This window comes from Chelonoidis abingdonii, chromosome 2, assembly GCF_003597395.2.
Source record: "Chelonoidis abingdonii isolate Lonesome George chromosome 2, CheloAbing_2.0, whole genome shotgun sequence".
NCBI lineage: Eukaryota > Metazoa > Chordata > Testudines > Testudinidae > Chelonoidis > Chelonoidis abingdonii.
The window spans coordinates 190293530-190308713 of NC_133770.1; the positions used below are offsets into that span (position 1 = coordinate 190293530).

The 15184-nt window shown below is 41.6% G+C and overlaps 1 protein-coding gene across 1 annotated transcript; it reads right to left on the minus strand.

Annotated features, from left to right (window-relative positions):
* Nucleotides 1-991: 991 nt before the first annotated feature.
* On the minus strand, nt 992-14360 carry PRL (prolactin). The gene is given in 6 exon segments (XM_032768662.2): nt 992-1183; nt 5776-5955; nt 7539-7646; nt 9833-9903; nt 9906-10013; nt 14324-14360. Coding segments are annotated over 6 exon segments (696 nt in total).
* Nucleotides 14361-15184: the final 824 nt, after the last annotated feature.

Genomic DNA, 15184 nt, shown 5'->3' on the forward strand with positions numbered 1-15184 from the left:
TATGAAGTTATAAAGAATTTAAAATATCCAGATATGTATGCAGTACATGCAGTTTAGATAAGCGATTATCATTACACCCACTGGAGAGATGGTTAAAGTGAGACATGGAGAAATTAATTGACTTGTCTAGCAAGGCATTGTAGTCTAATCAAATAAGTATGTGCCTAGTAACTATGAGCCCAGGTTCCAATCCTGGTTCTCAAGTTGATTTGCTGTGTGATCTTAGGCCCAAATTTTCCAAAATGCCTAATAATTTTAGGTGACTCAGTTTTTGGGTGCTCAACCTCAGCATGTCAAGTTGGGTGCCCAAAAATGGAAGCACCCAAAATTAGTGACGACAATTTGTCCCTTAACTTTTCTTAGCTTCTGCTTCCCTACTTGTACAATCCAGGTAATAGTAAACGTGTACTACTTAGCGCTGTTGTGAGGACTTAGTAATGTTTGGAAACTGGGAGAATTAGGATTGGAATGGAGGACCATCTTGCTTTCCAGTGCTGAGGTTAATCCTCTAGATTACATCCCTTTAATTTTAGGGGTGGGATGTGAGAGGAGGGAATTAGGACAGCCTATGTTGTGCATCAGTAAGTGGAGATGGAGACCCAAAAGGAGAAGCTCCAGTTGCTAAAGATTTAAGGCATAGCAACCATTTTTTCTGCACTGATTCAACTCCACATATTGATGCATTTTGGTTTTAGTAATATTTTTATTTGTATTTGCTTGATTTGGTTATCACTGAGATGCCAGTAGCTGAGATAAGTAAACAGTACAATGTATTACTACAGTACAAGGGATTTATGATAAAAGTTTTTAAACATTGAGATAAACAACACTATTGGAAATAATGCAAACATGCACAAACGTTATTGATGATCTTTATACAGCAAAATGTAATTTCTCAAAAGGTTTGCAACAAAAAATGGCAAAGCAACAAGAAAGTCTCTGTGAACGATTTAGTGATATCATTTCAGAGAGAGATGGGCCTAGTGAATACTTAACAGTTGCTATCATGGATAAGGCGACATTTTAACAGCTTCAGGTAGTTGTCAATTTTGTGGGAATCCCTACGCAGGCAGTGCAGCAGACTGTAAAAGGCAAAGAGACGGGAGTCCTCATCTGCCATTTGCAGGGATGGGAGACCTGACCACCTAGAGTAGACTTCATTTTCTATATCACCAGGATGAACCTAATCAAAAGGAAACAAAGTAATAGTATTTCATTGACAGGACTACTAGGCTAAGCTATCAAAGCTAGGAAATCAGACAGGAGAGCTCTAGGTAAAGCACCAAAGAGCCAAGTAATGTATGCTGTCTAATTGATTAAAGCTTATAAAACTCTGGTTTACATTATGGTCCCAAAGATCTTGTGGGCATGACACATCCTAATGTATAAAACATTAAATCTGTACCTTAAAATAATGCTACATTATATTTCTGTGTGTGTCTATATGATTTTGTTATCAGTCTTTAACTGAAAGTTTGCTCTTATGCAGTATGTACAGTGCTTACCTGCTCTAATGCCTGATGGAATCTGGTTTCATAACAAAGCCATTCCTTCCATCGTGTGCAGCTCTGCCAGTGGCATTGCCTACTGATTCAATCTGCCTTTAAGTTTTCCTGGGCAGGTGGATGGATCTGCTCTTGGGATTTCTTTACATATACCCCGACCCAGCTTTGTCTCAGCCCTTCTCTGAGACAAAGACTCTTGTATGGACAGCCTCAGGAGTATATTAAAGACAGAGACTGACATCAAGAGTGCTTCTTCATATAAATATCCACGGCTACAAAGCAAATACTGGGGTCCAGTACAACAAGAGGGGAAAACCATAAGTGATACAGTGAAATCTGATAGAAGATTGAGTAAAAACTCATGTAGTCAGTGAGCATCTAAAATAAAGATTGGTTAAACTCTCCTCATTTGGAAGAGGCTTTCATCCATTTTCTCTTGTCGAGAAAAACTATACCTAATAGCAGGAAGATCACCTGTTCCTATCACCACTTGTGAAGCTGATTCATCCCTCCTGTGAAAACCAGCGGGGAACAAATACAAACCAAGACTGCCTATGGCTGTCTCTGGACAAGCGATTGGCCACACTGCAATAGTCTTGCCAGTGGACAAGAAACCATGACTTGACACTACTGATCTTTCCAACCTGATCTCTAAATCTGTTCCTAGAATGAGACCATGTAAGAAAACAATTCTAGCAGCACCTGATTTCCACTGTTATCTTGGACCCCTTCCTGCAGGTTTTACACATGGATGTGGATGGAGATGTCTTGGCTTTAATTGGTAGATGCAGTAGTGGTCATGAACAAAGTCAGGTTGCTGTCTAAACAGACTCCAAACTGAGAGAATAAGACCATGTTTTGTGTGTGCTCTAGTAGAAGTTGGTGAATACGGTGAGCACTTCTTAAGGGTGTCCAGCTGTTTAGAACTTGACCAAAGCCAGTGACATCTGAAACTTTGTAAAGTCCAGTTCAGCTACTGATTGATTTATGGGATCTGTCAGAGGCACCATTAAACATAAACAAACTTGAGCTGTTGTTAGTCAGGAAAGCTTTCAATCAGTTACTCATAACTCAAAAAAAATTCCGTCAGACAACAGCTATGTTGTCTAGCCTTACCAAACTAAGTGGGGGAGGGACTTTCTCATAATGCTCAGCAACCAGATCCAAGACAGAGAGAAGGACACCTCCGCAATGAAAAATTCCATATTTATTGTCAGGGAATTCTTACGAAATGCAAGACTTCAAGAAGAGACTCTTAAACACCTCTTTTCCTGTTTGGAAAATTGTAAGCAATACTATATAAATTACTTACAAAATATCTATATTTTTAAATTATTATTAAGGTTGCAAAGTCAAGCACTCCAAAGTAAGGAAATGCCAGAATTAAAGGTCCCTTCTTGTGTGTGTGGATTATGATACAGTCTTTAATTATAGGATCATAAATTACTTTTTCCACAAAGTACCTGCCTCATTCAGTGCACAGGATGGACACCACTCAGTGAACCACTATTCAATATTTTATTTTTTCCTCATTGCTCTAATGTGTGACCTAGGCCTTATTTATTGCACACTATTCAAATCCTGCTGTGAAGAATGAAATATTATTTCCTCATGGTATCTGAGTGTTTCACAAACATTAATGAATTTATTTAATATTGATTTTGTTAATATCCCGCTTTATGGGTGGGGAACTGAGGAACAGAGAGATTAAAGTAAAAAGTATCCACTAAATATGGGTGCTAATCCTCCAGTTCAAAAGGAAATATATTCTATGGCTGTGTTATACAAGAGGTCTGACTGGATGATCACAATGGTCCTTTCTGGCCTTGGAATCTGTGAATGTGTGAGACCTCTAGGACCTGATTTCTCAGAGTAAATAAGCAGGGACCCCTTCAGACAACAGCCTCTTTGTTTATCCAACCCTGATTCATCCCAAGAACAAGTCCAATGTGTGCACAGGGGCTGAATTAAGGTTGCACAGGCTATCTTCATCGGTCATTTCCTAACTTCTGAGAACTTTATTTTGCAACCTTAATAATGTCCTTTTAATGCAGTTTTTGTGAGTGTAATTTCCTAGGTTTTTTAAAAATAAACTGAAAAAACAGAAATTCCCTCATGCGACATCATATTGACACCCACATAGGACATTTGCAGAGTTGGAATCTTTAGATTCCCTACAGAGACCCCTGCCACTTGAGCCAATGGAGTAAATGATGGCAGTAGTAGGTTGTCATCCTCTATGTGAACCTATACTATAAGGGGATGAAACTCTCTGCCAGAGGGTTTCACAGATATTTGCTCTCAGGAGAGGAATGGTTAGATTCAGGGATCTTGAATTCCTTTCCAGGCTTTGGAGAGATGTGTTCTCTAGTGGCCACAAAGTCTTCTACCTGTTTTCCCCAAGCTTGACTCCTTCTGCTCTTTCCTGTCTAGCCTGTCGGAGTCTCATTTCTCCTCATGTAGCCAGTCCTAGTGTCCCTTACTCAGGCTTCTCATTCCAGTCCAAGTTCCCTGCTCTTCGCTTCTTATCCAATTTCTCTCTCTTCCTCCAAGGCTTCCAGTCAGCCCCACACATCCTGTCCACTCTGGCTCCCAGTCAGTTTCCTCTGGATCTTCATCCAATCTCAGCATTCACCCACTCATTTCCCAATCCTGGTGTTCTTGCCCAGCCAATCCCAGTCTGTTCCCAAAACTCCCAGTCCCAGTTCTCTCCCCTATGCCAACTCTCCCAGTCTTCACTCCCTAGGCTCCTTGTCTCAATCTACTCTCCCAGCCCCACCAGTTCTGGATTTTGTTCTCTCTACATTTGATTAAGGTAGCTTCTTCTTCCATTTTGCCTGGGGCAAGCATGAGGAGCACTGAGTGCACAGGAAAGACAGACTCACTGCTCTCAGTTCTGGTCCTGGATCCAGACTCATCACAGCCTGGAGCAGCCAAGAACATCAATTGCAGGGAAAGTCCTTCTTGGGCCCCTGAAGCCCCAGGCTAGAGCACACTCAGTTCAGATGGAATGTTTGGGGAATTAAGCTGTAAAGCTGTAACAACTCTCTACTGAGCATGTGTGAACTGCAAATTTTCAAAGGCTTATCTCTTGGATCAATTTGAGTGAATCTTCAGGTGGAGGCAAAGGCCACCCACCTGTCAAATTTCAAGTTGCTACTTCAAAGTATGAGGCCACCTAGAATATTTTTTCCTAGCTTTGTTCTTGGAAATGACTCAGCCATTTTGGCTGAATTTTTCCAAATAATTCAGCCTGAGGCAGACACCCAGCATGGGAAATTTCAGCCCAAATAGGTAGTTTGGTAAAGTTATAAGCAACTGGAAACAGGGTCTTATAATGGGAAATGTTGGGTACCTTAATACTAGTTGGTGCTATCATCTCTAGTACATATATGGTCTCTGCACTTCTGCATCACAGTCATTCCATTACTAGAGTAAAGCCTCTTGCATAGTGGAAACTTTTGCCAGGAGGCATCATTAGGGGTGGCATAATCTTAAAGATACAAGTGAAAACCTATTTGTGGAGGAAAAAAGTTCTCCTTACCCTCTAATAAACAGAATGATTTGTTCTTAAAATTAAAAGTAATCTGACTTTCTAGCCTCTTTAGAGAAATATAAAGATAATTAAAAATTAGGCAAAGGATATTAACACAGCATCCACAAACCACCTCACAAGGTTAAGACAGCACACATTTCAAAGATTAATCATTGAGTCTGAAAGGAAGCATGCTAGCATCTAGTTATAATAGTTCTGCTTGTCAGTGTTGTAGCATATGTTGGACGTAGCGGGATCTTTTTGTGTCAACTGTTTGTTTATAAAAGGTGATCCCTTCCTTCTGTCTAAACATAGACACCAAAACTGTAGTGCAATAAAAGCATATAGTTTCTTAGTGGCCAAAAGGGAAGGAATTCAGGCATTGCTTCTTTAATGGGCAACATTGTGGGCCAGATTCTCAGTTACAATTCAGCCTCTCGTTATTGCCTCTTTTGTGATGCAACACCGGCAGACCCAGTTCCTGCTCCAGCTGCACCCTATCCTGGTGTAGGGATGTGTTCAGGAAGGATGGAAGCTAAGCTATTCCATGCCAGTCTTCAGGTGGCATAAGGTCCCTTTAGGGACAGCACATGTTTGGAATCAGAGCAGATGAGTCCTGAGAATCCCTCCCCCTCCATCTCCATCACTCTCCTGCTCTAACAGAGTGAGCCTACTCCTGTATGTGGCTTCCAGGGAGCTTTGAACTAGGATATCAAGGCCCTAATGCTCACCTACCTGTCCAGCTATTTTCTCCATTCCTTCTAGAAGGCGCTTGTTTTGTTCCTCAATCTCTACAGCCTTCCAGAGGATGGTATCTGGAGCTTCTTTGATACTTTGCACTTCAGAGACCAGGTGGAGCAGGGGATCATTCCAGGAGCGCAGTACTCTGAGCACTAAATTCAGTAGGTCTTCATGCTATTCATTAACATTAAGAAGATGCAGTTAAAGCAAGAAGACTGTATGAAGGTAGCATGAGGAGGCAGTGCTGTATTCAGGTTAGAGCAGTGGTCTATGACTGAGGGAACCTGGATTTTATTTCTGTCACTGATTTGCAGTGTACCCTTCGGCACATCACTTGTCTTATCCATATATTTCAGTTCACCCCTCTGCAAATGGTGTATTCATGTACTTACAATCAGTTATTATTAATAATGTGTTAAAAGAGAATTGGATGAATGGTGATAAAACACTGTAAGTACAAAATATCACCAAAATTGTCTCCACAGTATATTGTATAGTGAGAGTGACTAGGTTTAGCTTCTGTGAATGGAATTGCATTTAATTTGATAATTAGCCAATTTTAATGAGACAGATTTAGATGTCTGGTGGGATCTGAAAAAAAATCTCAGCACCGAATGGAAGATTCACTCTGGGGTAGGCCACTTATGGCCTTTTATAAAGGATTTCTACTGTCTACAGAGGATAGTAAACATACCCTGCCATCTTTCTCATCCCCTTTGAAGAGTTTTGCTTCCAGAGAAAGCTCTTCTCTTTAGAAACTTTCACTGCTTGGGGTTAGGTGGAAGCTCAAAAAGCTTTTGCTCTTTTGGGGATGCTCCTAACCGTTCTGCAGCACTAGAAACCTTTTAAAGTTGACACATGGGACTTATATTCTGCATCGGCTCCTGTGCTAAAAGAAAGAGAATTTGTAACCCTATTGCATAATAGTCTAAAAGGAGGATCTTGGGACTGCAAAACTCGAACTCGTGTGCAGCTGGGAAAACATCAGACTCTGGCGTAACTCTTTGGTGACTAAGCTTGCACACTGTCCTTTCCAAAGCATTTCCAAGGGCTAAAAGAAGGTGGACATATACATCTCTGTGTACGGCTGCCATCATAAAATGGAGAAAACAGACTTTAATGTGGCAATATCCAACATGACTCTCTTTACAAGTTGTTTGATTGTTACAATTACCTTGTGTTGTTAAAGTCTCTATATCTGAGTGATGATGTGGCCACTTCTTATCTAGTGGCTATTGCATGGTTATCTATTGAGAGTCTGTCAACTGCTACAGTAACTATAGAGCCAATAGCGTAGTGCCTACTGTATTTATGCATCTCTTTGACTACTGATGCCCCCTTTGCTCCTTCCCATACCTTTTATTATTATCATGTTTAATTATTATCAAGTTGTATTAAAGTAATGCCCAAAGGCTCCAATGAGAGTTCTGTACAGATATAAAGAAAGACTTGGCCTCTGCTCCAGAGAGTTTATAATGTAATTTGAAACAATATGCAGTAACTGAATGTAACATACAAAGAGAGGGAGACTGAGAGCAACAGGAATAAGATTGTTTCTTTTATAGTACATATATTGAAACTGAATATCTGTAAGAATTTTCATTAGTATTTGACATTTTCTACTTTTCTTTTCCTTGCGTTTGATTTTGAATCAACTGTTTCATCTCTTTCAACTAGCTGTGACCTATCCATCTCTAAATTCACTATTGCCTCTTTCTCCTCCTTTCATTCTGAAATACGTTAAAAATGAGTCTCACGTGAATCTGCTGAGCTTGCTCCTTGTCTTCAGGAGTGGTTAGGGAGGAAGTGTGGCAGCCATTAATGGCCTTTGTAATAAATCCCCGGCCTTGAGCATAGCGCTCATCCTGTGGATCAACAACAACATGCATTTATGAAATAAATAGATGTCATGGCTCAGATATTCTAAAGGAAATTAAGTGAGTATTGTTCCTTTGGTTTCATCTCTGTATGTGCTGTGTTTGTCCAGCCACTATACAGACAAGTCGTTGGGATTAGATTCCTTTATTTGAGTTGATATGACCTAAAACTGTGGAAGGAAAATACTTTCTGGGATTAGAGTCCTGCATAGAATCTGTTTAGAAGGGATAGTTCCTATATTTTAGCATAGTGGTTCTTACAACTCTTCCTGGTGGTCTGAAAAACTAAATCATTTTGAGAATCAAGTAGTAGGGGATTTGGAGATCTAGGGGGTAAGATATGTGTGAGGAGAATCTTTCTTATAAAGTGGTCCACAGAATGAACTATGGGGATATCTTTTTTCTACCTTACAATTTAAAGTTGTTTAAATATATTGTAATAGGAATGTCAGTTTTCTCAAATATTCCAGATGTAACTGGCCTATAGCTTGCTTATGGCTCTTTATAACAGTAGAGCTATATCCTTCCAAAAGAATAATCTTGTTCAGAATATTTCACTGGAGATAATGTTTCTACTTCCTCCTTTCCCTCCCAAACTGCCTTATTAATAATTTTCAAATATTGGCACCTATACAACTGCCATCAAATTTTATATCAAGCATGTATAAACTCAGCAGTCAGTGACTGAAAGCCTGCAAATCACTGAGTCTAGAAGGAATAGAGTAACTTGATGTCTTTGATATCTGAGTTTGTATTGAGTTAGTCCAGATCCAATCTTTCCAAAAAAAGGGCCAGTTTAATGAGACCTGTTACAGTTTACTTATGTCCTAGGAAAATGTTTAATGTTCTTTGTAGAAAACTAAAGGTTCAGTCCTATGGGAAAAAAAAGTATATGATCGTGTAAAATTAAAGACTGCATCGTAATAAGGCTTAGCAGAATTCGATTTTTCTTTTTTTATAATTTAAGTGGATAATATCTATGGCTATTTTGAAACATTTTATTAGCTATTTAATAGTTGTGGGAAATGAATAGATCAGATGATGAGGGGGGCCAGACAATAATTGTTTAATGACAGTAGATGCTGAGATTCAAAAAGTTAAAGCTTTATAATTGTTAAAACACAAATTATCAGCACCACATATCAAATATAGAAACTAAATATCCTTAAAGCAAACTCTAAGTTCTCAAGCAGCATGTTTCTTACTTTGTCTATCTGTACCATTTTGATTATTATCGATGGAAATGTTCGTTGGTTTCTGTGTATGGTGAAATCCACAACGTACTGACATTTAATCCTTCCAAACTCAATCCTCATGTGTATGATAAGGGTGATGAATTAAGGTTGAAAAGGCAACCTTCATTCTGGTATTTCAAAACTTTTGAGTACTCGAGTTTTCAACCTTAATGTTCCTTTAATGTAGTTTATTGTGCAATTTCAGAGGTCTTTTTGAAAAGCAAACTGGAAGAACAGAAATTCCTCCATGTGGCACCTTATTGACACCCACTTGATTCATCAGCAGCGTCAGAACTTTTAGCTCCACCAAGGAGCAGTGCCAGAGTTTCTGGCACCATAGGCAGAATTCGGGGGGCGGTGGCATGGGGCGCGCGGGAGCTTCCAATTCCGCTCCCATCACGCTGCCGAAGAAGGACCCTCTGCCGAAATGCTGCAGGCGACAGTGGCAGTAATTGAGCTGCTCAACTGCCTGCCGCTGTTTTCCACGGAAGGTCGGCAGAAGCTCCCGTGTGCCCTGTGGGGAGCACACAAAATGCCCCCCCAAATCCTGGTGCCCTAGGCGACTGCCTAGAGTCACCTAATGGAAGTGCCGGCCCTGGCTCCACCACACAGACATCTGCCACTGGACCTAGTGGAGTAACTCATAGCAGTTGTAGGTTATTTCTGTGTGGACCAGCGCTGGAGGGGAATGACAGACATTGCCAGTGGGTTTCACAAATATTTGCTGACTGCAGAGATGTGATGAGACTCAGGAATCTTAAGTTCCATTCCAGACTCTGGAGGGAAGCGTGCTGTCATGGACACAGACACTACTAACTCTGTTTCCCCAAGCCTGAATCATTTCATATTGCTAAGCTCCACTGTGTTTTTTTTTTTTTTTTTTTTAAGTATTGTACTGCAGTCCTGTCAAGTCTCACTCATAAAAGGCTGAGTACTTACAAATTCGTTGAACATTTCTGAGGAGAGGGAATGGATGTGGTGTGAGAGTTTAACTGCACGGTCAAAAAGATTCCCAGGGAGACCTGACAACCAACAGACCCACTGGGACAGATTGGCAATGAGGTCACACCTTTCTTTGACAGGAACATGTTAGATACCAGCAGAACACCCAGCAGCACACCTGTTCAGGTTTAAAACAAAATGCAGATATATAGATTTAAAGGTTCTGTATAGCAGAAACTATCACATTTTTTAGGCAAACACTCTGTCATTCTCTCCTGTCTCTTCCACTGACTGCTTCTAGCAGCAATGTGGGAAAGAAACCAGCGCTCCACTTTGTAAATATAAATACATAATTATATTTTCATAGATACGTAGTTGGAAAATAGTGCTCCGTTTTTTTTCTCCCAGCCCTCCACAAATGTGATTTTTCCTTTGCAAATGTTTGCAGTTTTTTAAATTATTTTGAGGAGGGCAGTTATATCACTCTGTAAAAATTCTGATTGTCGTGGGAATTCCCTCAAAAGATTTCCAGCAGCCTTGCTGTTTAGCATTGAGTTAACCCTAAGTGCCTCCTGCTAACAAACCCATAGTGTACTTCAGAGTATGTTACACTACGGGATATTACCGATTTTACAAGAAACGTTTTTTTAAACAGATTCTATAAGTCGAGTCCGGGGCAACATAAGCACATTAATCGGCGGTGTGCGATCCATGTACCAAGGCTAGCGTCGATTTCCGGAGCGTTGCACTGTGGGTAGCTTCCTGTAGCTATCCGATAGTTCCTCAGTCTCCCCACCATTGGATTCTGGGTTGAGATTCCAAAGCATGATGGGGCAAAACAGTGTCGTGGGTGATCTGGGTAAATGTTGTCACTCAATCCTTCCTCCGTAAAAGCAATGGCAGACAATCATTTCGTGCCCTTTTTCACCTGGATTGCCCTGGCAGATGCCACAGCATGGCAACCATGGAGCTGTTGCCTTTTGTCACTGTCACGTAGTGTACTGGATGCTGCTGACAAGGCGGTACATGCAATGCTACACAGCAGCATCTCATTTGCCTTTGCAGGTACGGAGACAATTACATCCCTAACTTGCACGCGATCTTGCCATTGTAAATTGGCGATGAGATGATGGTTATCGTGCATTTTTGCACCGTTTGCCATTTGAAATTGGCGATGATGGTTTATCAATCCTTTGTGTGCCATCTGCTGCTGTCATGGGGTGCTCCTGGCTGGCTCACTGAGGTCGCTTGGGGGCGCATGGACAAAAATGGAATGACTTCCCGGTCATTCCTTCTTATGTTTTGACTAAAAAATAGAGTTAAGTCCTGCCTAGAATTGGGCACGTGTAACTAGAGAACCAGAGAGCAAGCCGCTCCTATTTTCAAGGACGCCCAGAGACCCACAGAGATATTATGATTGCATGCTATTCAGGGGGTGCTTCCCCCCCCAACCTCTGGTCCCTACCGTGGCAGTGCCCCCATTTGTGTGATTGAACGTATAAAAGAATGCAGATAAGAAACATGACTTTGGGTATGGGCTACACTGCAACTTCAAAGCGGTTTGGTCCGCACGTACTCCAACACTCTATGGGTGGCTTTACAATGCTGTATTTGCAGCGGCTCAGGGGTGTTTTTTTTCAACCCCTGAGCCCGAAGTTGCAGCGCTGTAAAGCGCCAGTTAGCCATGGGCCTTTTCAAGTGAGATAAAATGAGGGGGAGGCAGCCTCCCAGCGCTGCAGTCCAGGCAGACATTAAAGAGTGGTGGGGAGAGGAGCGCAGCCTCCAGATGCTATGATTAGTCCAGGCAGTACAGAATCTTTTTTTAGACAGAAAGGGGGGGGTGAGGAGCTCAGCCCCCAGCTGCTATGATGAGGAGGGTTACAAGCTGTTGTACATCTGCGGGAATGACCAAGGAGAGTCATTCTTTTACCCAGCGCCTCAGCCAACCTCACCAAAAGGCCAGCCAGGAGCACTCAGTGCTGATGATGACGATGGATACCAGTCATTTTGCACTGTCTGCCACCGGGAGGGGATGCTGGTGTTCAGCGCGACAGCACCCTGTCTGCCAGTGGCATTGCATAGACATAGGGTGACATGAAAAAGGCGAGAAACGATTGTTTCCCTTTTCTTTCGGGGGCGGGAGGGAAGGATGGTAAATCTCTACACATTCCCTGAAACACCTGGGAAATGTTTTTGACCCTTCAGGCATTGGGCGGCTCAGCCAAGAAGCAAATGCTTTCGGAAGGACTGCGGGACTGTGGAATAGCGGAGTCTCGTACCCCTCCTCCCTCCATGAGGCGGCCATTTGATTCTTTGGCTTTCTTTATGCTTGTCACTGTGGCTAAGCTTCTGCTGTGGCCTCTGTCTATCATAAGCCTGGAGATTTTCAAAGCTTTGTCATTCAATCTTCTGTACGGAGCTCAGATAGACAGATTGTCTCCCCGTACAGTGATCGATCAAGTATCTCCTGTACCAGTCGAGCTTGGACTCTTTTTGATTTGGAACTGCACGCCACCCGTTGCTGATTCAGACTCCACCCTGGGCAAACTAGGAAATTGACAATTTAAACGTTTGCGGGGCTTTTCCTGTCTACCTGGCCAGTGCATCCAAGTTCAGATTGCTTTCCAGAGCGGTCACAATGGTGCACTGTGGGATACCGCCCGGAGGCCAATACCATCGATTTGCGACCACACTAACCCTAATCCGACATGGCAATATTGATTTCAGTGCTACTCCCCTCGTCGGGGAGGAGTACAGAAATTGGTTTAAAGAGCCCTTTATATTGATATAAAGGGCTTCGTTGTGTGGACAGGTGCAGGGTTAATTCGGTTTAACACTGCTAAATTCGGTTTAAACACATAGTGTAGACCAGGCCTCAATGCTTTCCGATCTTTTGAAGCTTTTACAAAGGACTTCTGAATGTCTTACAGACAAAACAGTTCCAGTAAAACTTTTAACATGAACTTGACAGAATCAGTTTTCTACCAGTGAAATAAAATATGCGCAGAAGTACAGTGAAATCTTTAAAAAAATAATACCTGATAAATGAATACATTGGTTCAAATATTAGTATCCCATGCAGCTAGAGGTAGAATGCACCAGAAAAATGACTTGATAAATATACTGTTATATCAAATGTGTATTCATTTTATGTGTGCCAAACTAAAATATACCCAATAAAACAGAGAACCCCCTTTATATCATCTGTTAAAGGAATTTCATGTAGTTCAGCAAGTTTCTCTCTGGCGCTGAACTAAAAAAAAAAATCATTTTATCTACATAAGCATTGTGGGGGGAGGGATAGCTCAGTGGTTTAAGCACTGGCCTGCTAAATCCAGGGTTGTGAGTTCAATACTTGAAGGGACCATTTAGGGAGCTGGGGCACACAACAAAACAAAACCAACAACCTGTCAGGGACAGTACTTGGTCCTGCTAATGAAGGCAGGGGACCGGACTTGATGACCTTTTAAGGTCCCTTCCAGCTCTGTGAGATAGGTATATCTCCATAATGCACAAACCCCATAAACAATGTGTACTCAAAATGCTGCAGAAAGAGGAGTGTGCTAGGAAAGAATCAGATGGTGAAGGAAAATTAAGAGATTGGGCTTAGGTTACAGGGCCATTCACTTGTAAATCCCTAGTTTGATTCTGGACAATGTCAGTAACAACTGAAAGTCATTGCTTTCTGACAGCTATTCAGTGGTTTTTGTGAAATAAATAGGCATTTGGGTGTGCCAGTGTCACATCCTAAATCAATTATAATTGACATTAAACAGTACTCCTTTTAGTCTGAGGCCAGTACAGTCCTATATTGGTATAATTACATTGCTCAGGGATGTGAGAAATCCAACTCTCAAGAAGGTGGATTAACTATGCCAATGGGAGAAGCTCTCCTGTCAGTATAGTAGCATATTCACTAAGGCCATCTACACTGCCACTTGCAGTGCTACAACTTTTGTTGTTCCAGGGTGTGAAAAAACACCACCCTGAGTAACAAAAGTATTAGCGCTGAAAAGCACCATTATAGACAGCACTTTACCGCTGTTCAGGGTGGGGGCGTTTTATTGCTGGGAGAGCTTTCCCCTGGCGATAAAGTGTGTCTACACTGCTGATGTCACAGCGCTGGGTAATGTAGACACCCTTTAAAACACTACAGCAGCGCAGCTGCACTGTACATGAAGACAAGCCCTCGGAGAGGCCAACAGATAAAGGACTGAATAGATATAGGGACCAAACTACTTTCTCACTCCTAGGAATAGACTCTCCACGTAGAGCTGGAGGAAGCTTGCACTGATGCTGCCTGTACTGTATCTGTTGTATGGCTAAAGAGAAGACTTCAGTCTACAGACCTGTCACTCCAACACCTTTCTTCATTCCGTACCAAATTCACTCTAAGTTAAAGGAAGCGCGTGCGCACACACACACACAGACAGACACACACGCACACACACACACAAAATATCAAAAAGCCAATGGCAAGAGACTTACCTTTCAATGAAGCCCCCTTGCTCATGGTAGTGAGCATGTGTGACAACTTTCTTCACCAGAAAGACGCGTGAAGTTCTTATTCTCATCTTCTGTGGGTGCCAGCTTTATATACCCTCCAGGGGCCATGATGAATGTATTCAGCAGGTTGTTTCCCATGCTTCCTCATCATTGAGTTTACATTCTGAATTACAAACATCAAAATGCTCCTCCATTTCATATTCATATTCAGCGTGACTTTGTGGCTTGGGGGAGGGAATTTGATAAGTTTGGCTGTGAGATCTTAGAGTGGACTGGAGTAGTACACTGATGGTCAGAATGAGAGAGCAGACATATTCTGCTCTTAGGTGCAAATCCCACTGATCTCTGTGGGAGTCTAGTTTAGGCCAGAGTGTTCTAGTTAGCAAGTTGGGAAAGATATCCTCAACTTTTACTGTCTTATCGATAGCTCCCTCTTTACGTCAGCAGGACATATTATTTTCATTAGTTATAATTATGGGTAACTGTGTAAGGGAAACAGTATCTTGCAAAGTCAACATTACAAACCTTGAGAGAGAAATGACACAAATTGCACTGAAATCTGCCAAAAGAGAGGAAATAGAGGCTCCTCCAAATAAGATGCATCATCTATAAAACTAGTATGTTGAAGACTCAGCATGATAGGAACGCAGCTCAGTTCAGGAAAGAGAAAGACTAGGGAGCCTGAATTTGAATCCAAAGTATTAGATCTTTAAATAGTAACCAAGAAGTATTGTTTTGTCCTGAATCTGAAAGGTGCTGAGAGTGAAGAGTGCAATTCTTTTACGCACATTTAAATAATAATAATAATAATAATAATAAAACAGTATAAAACATACATGTTTG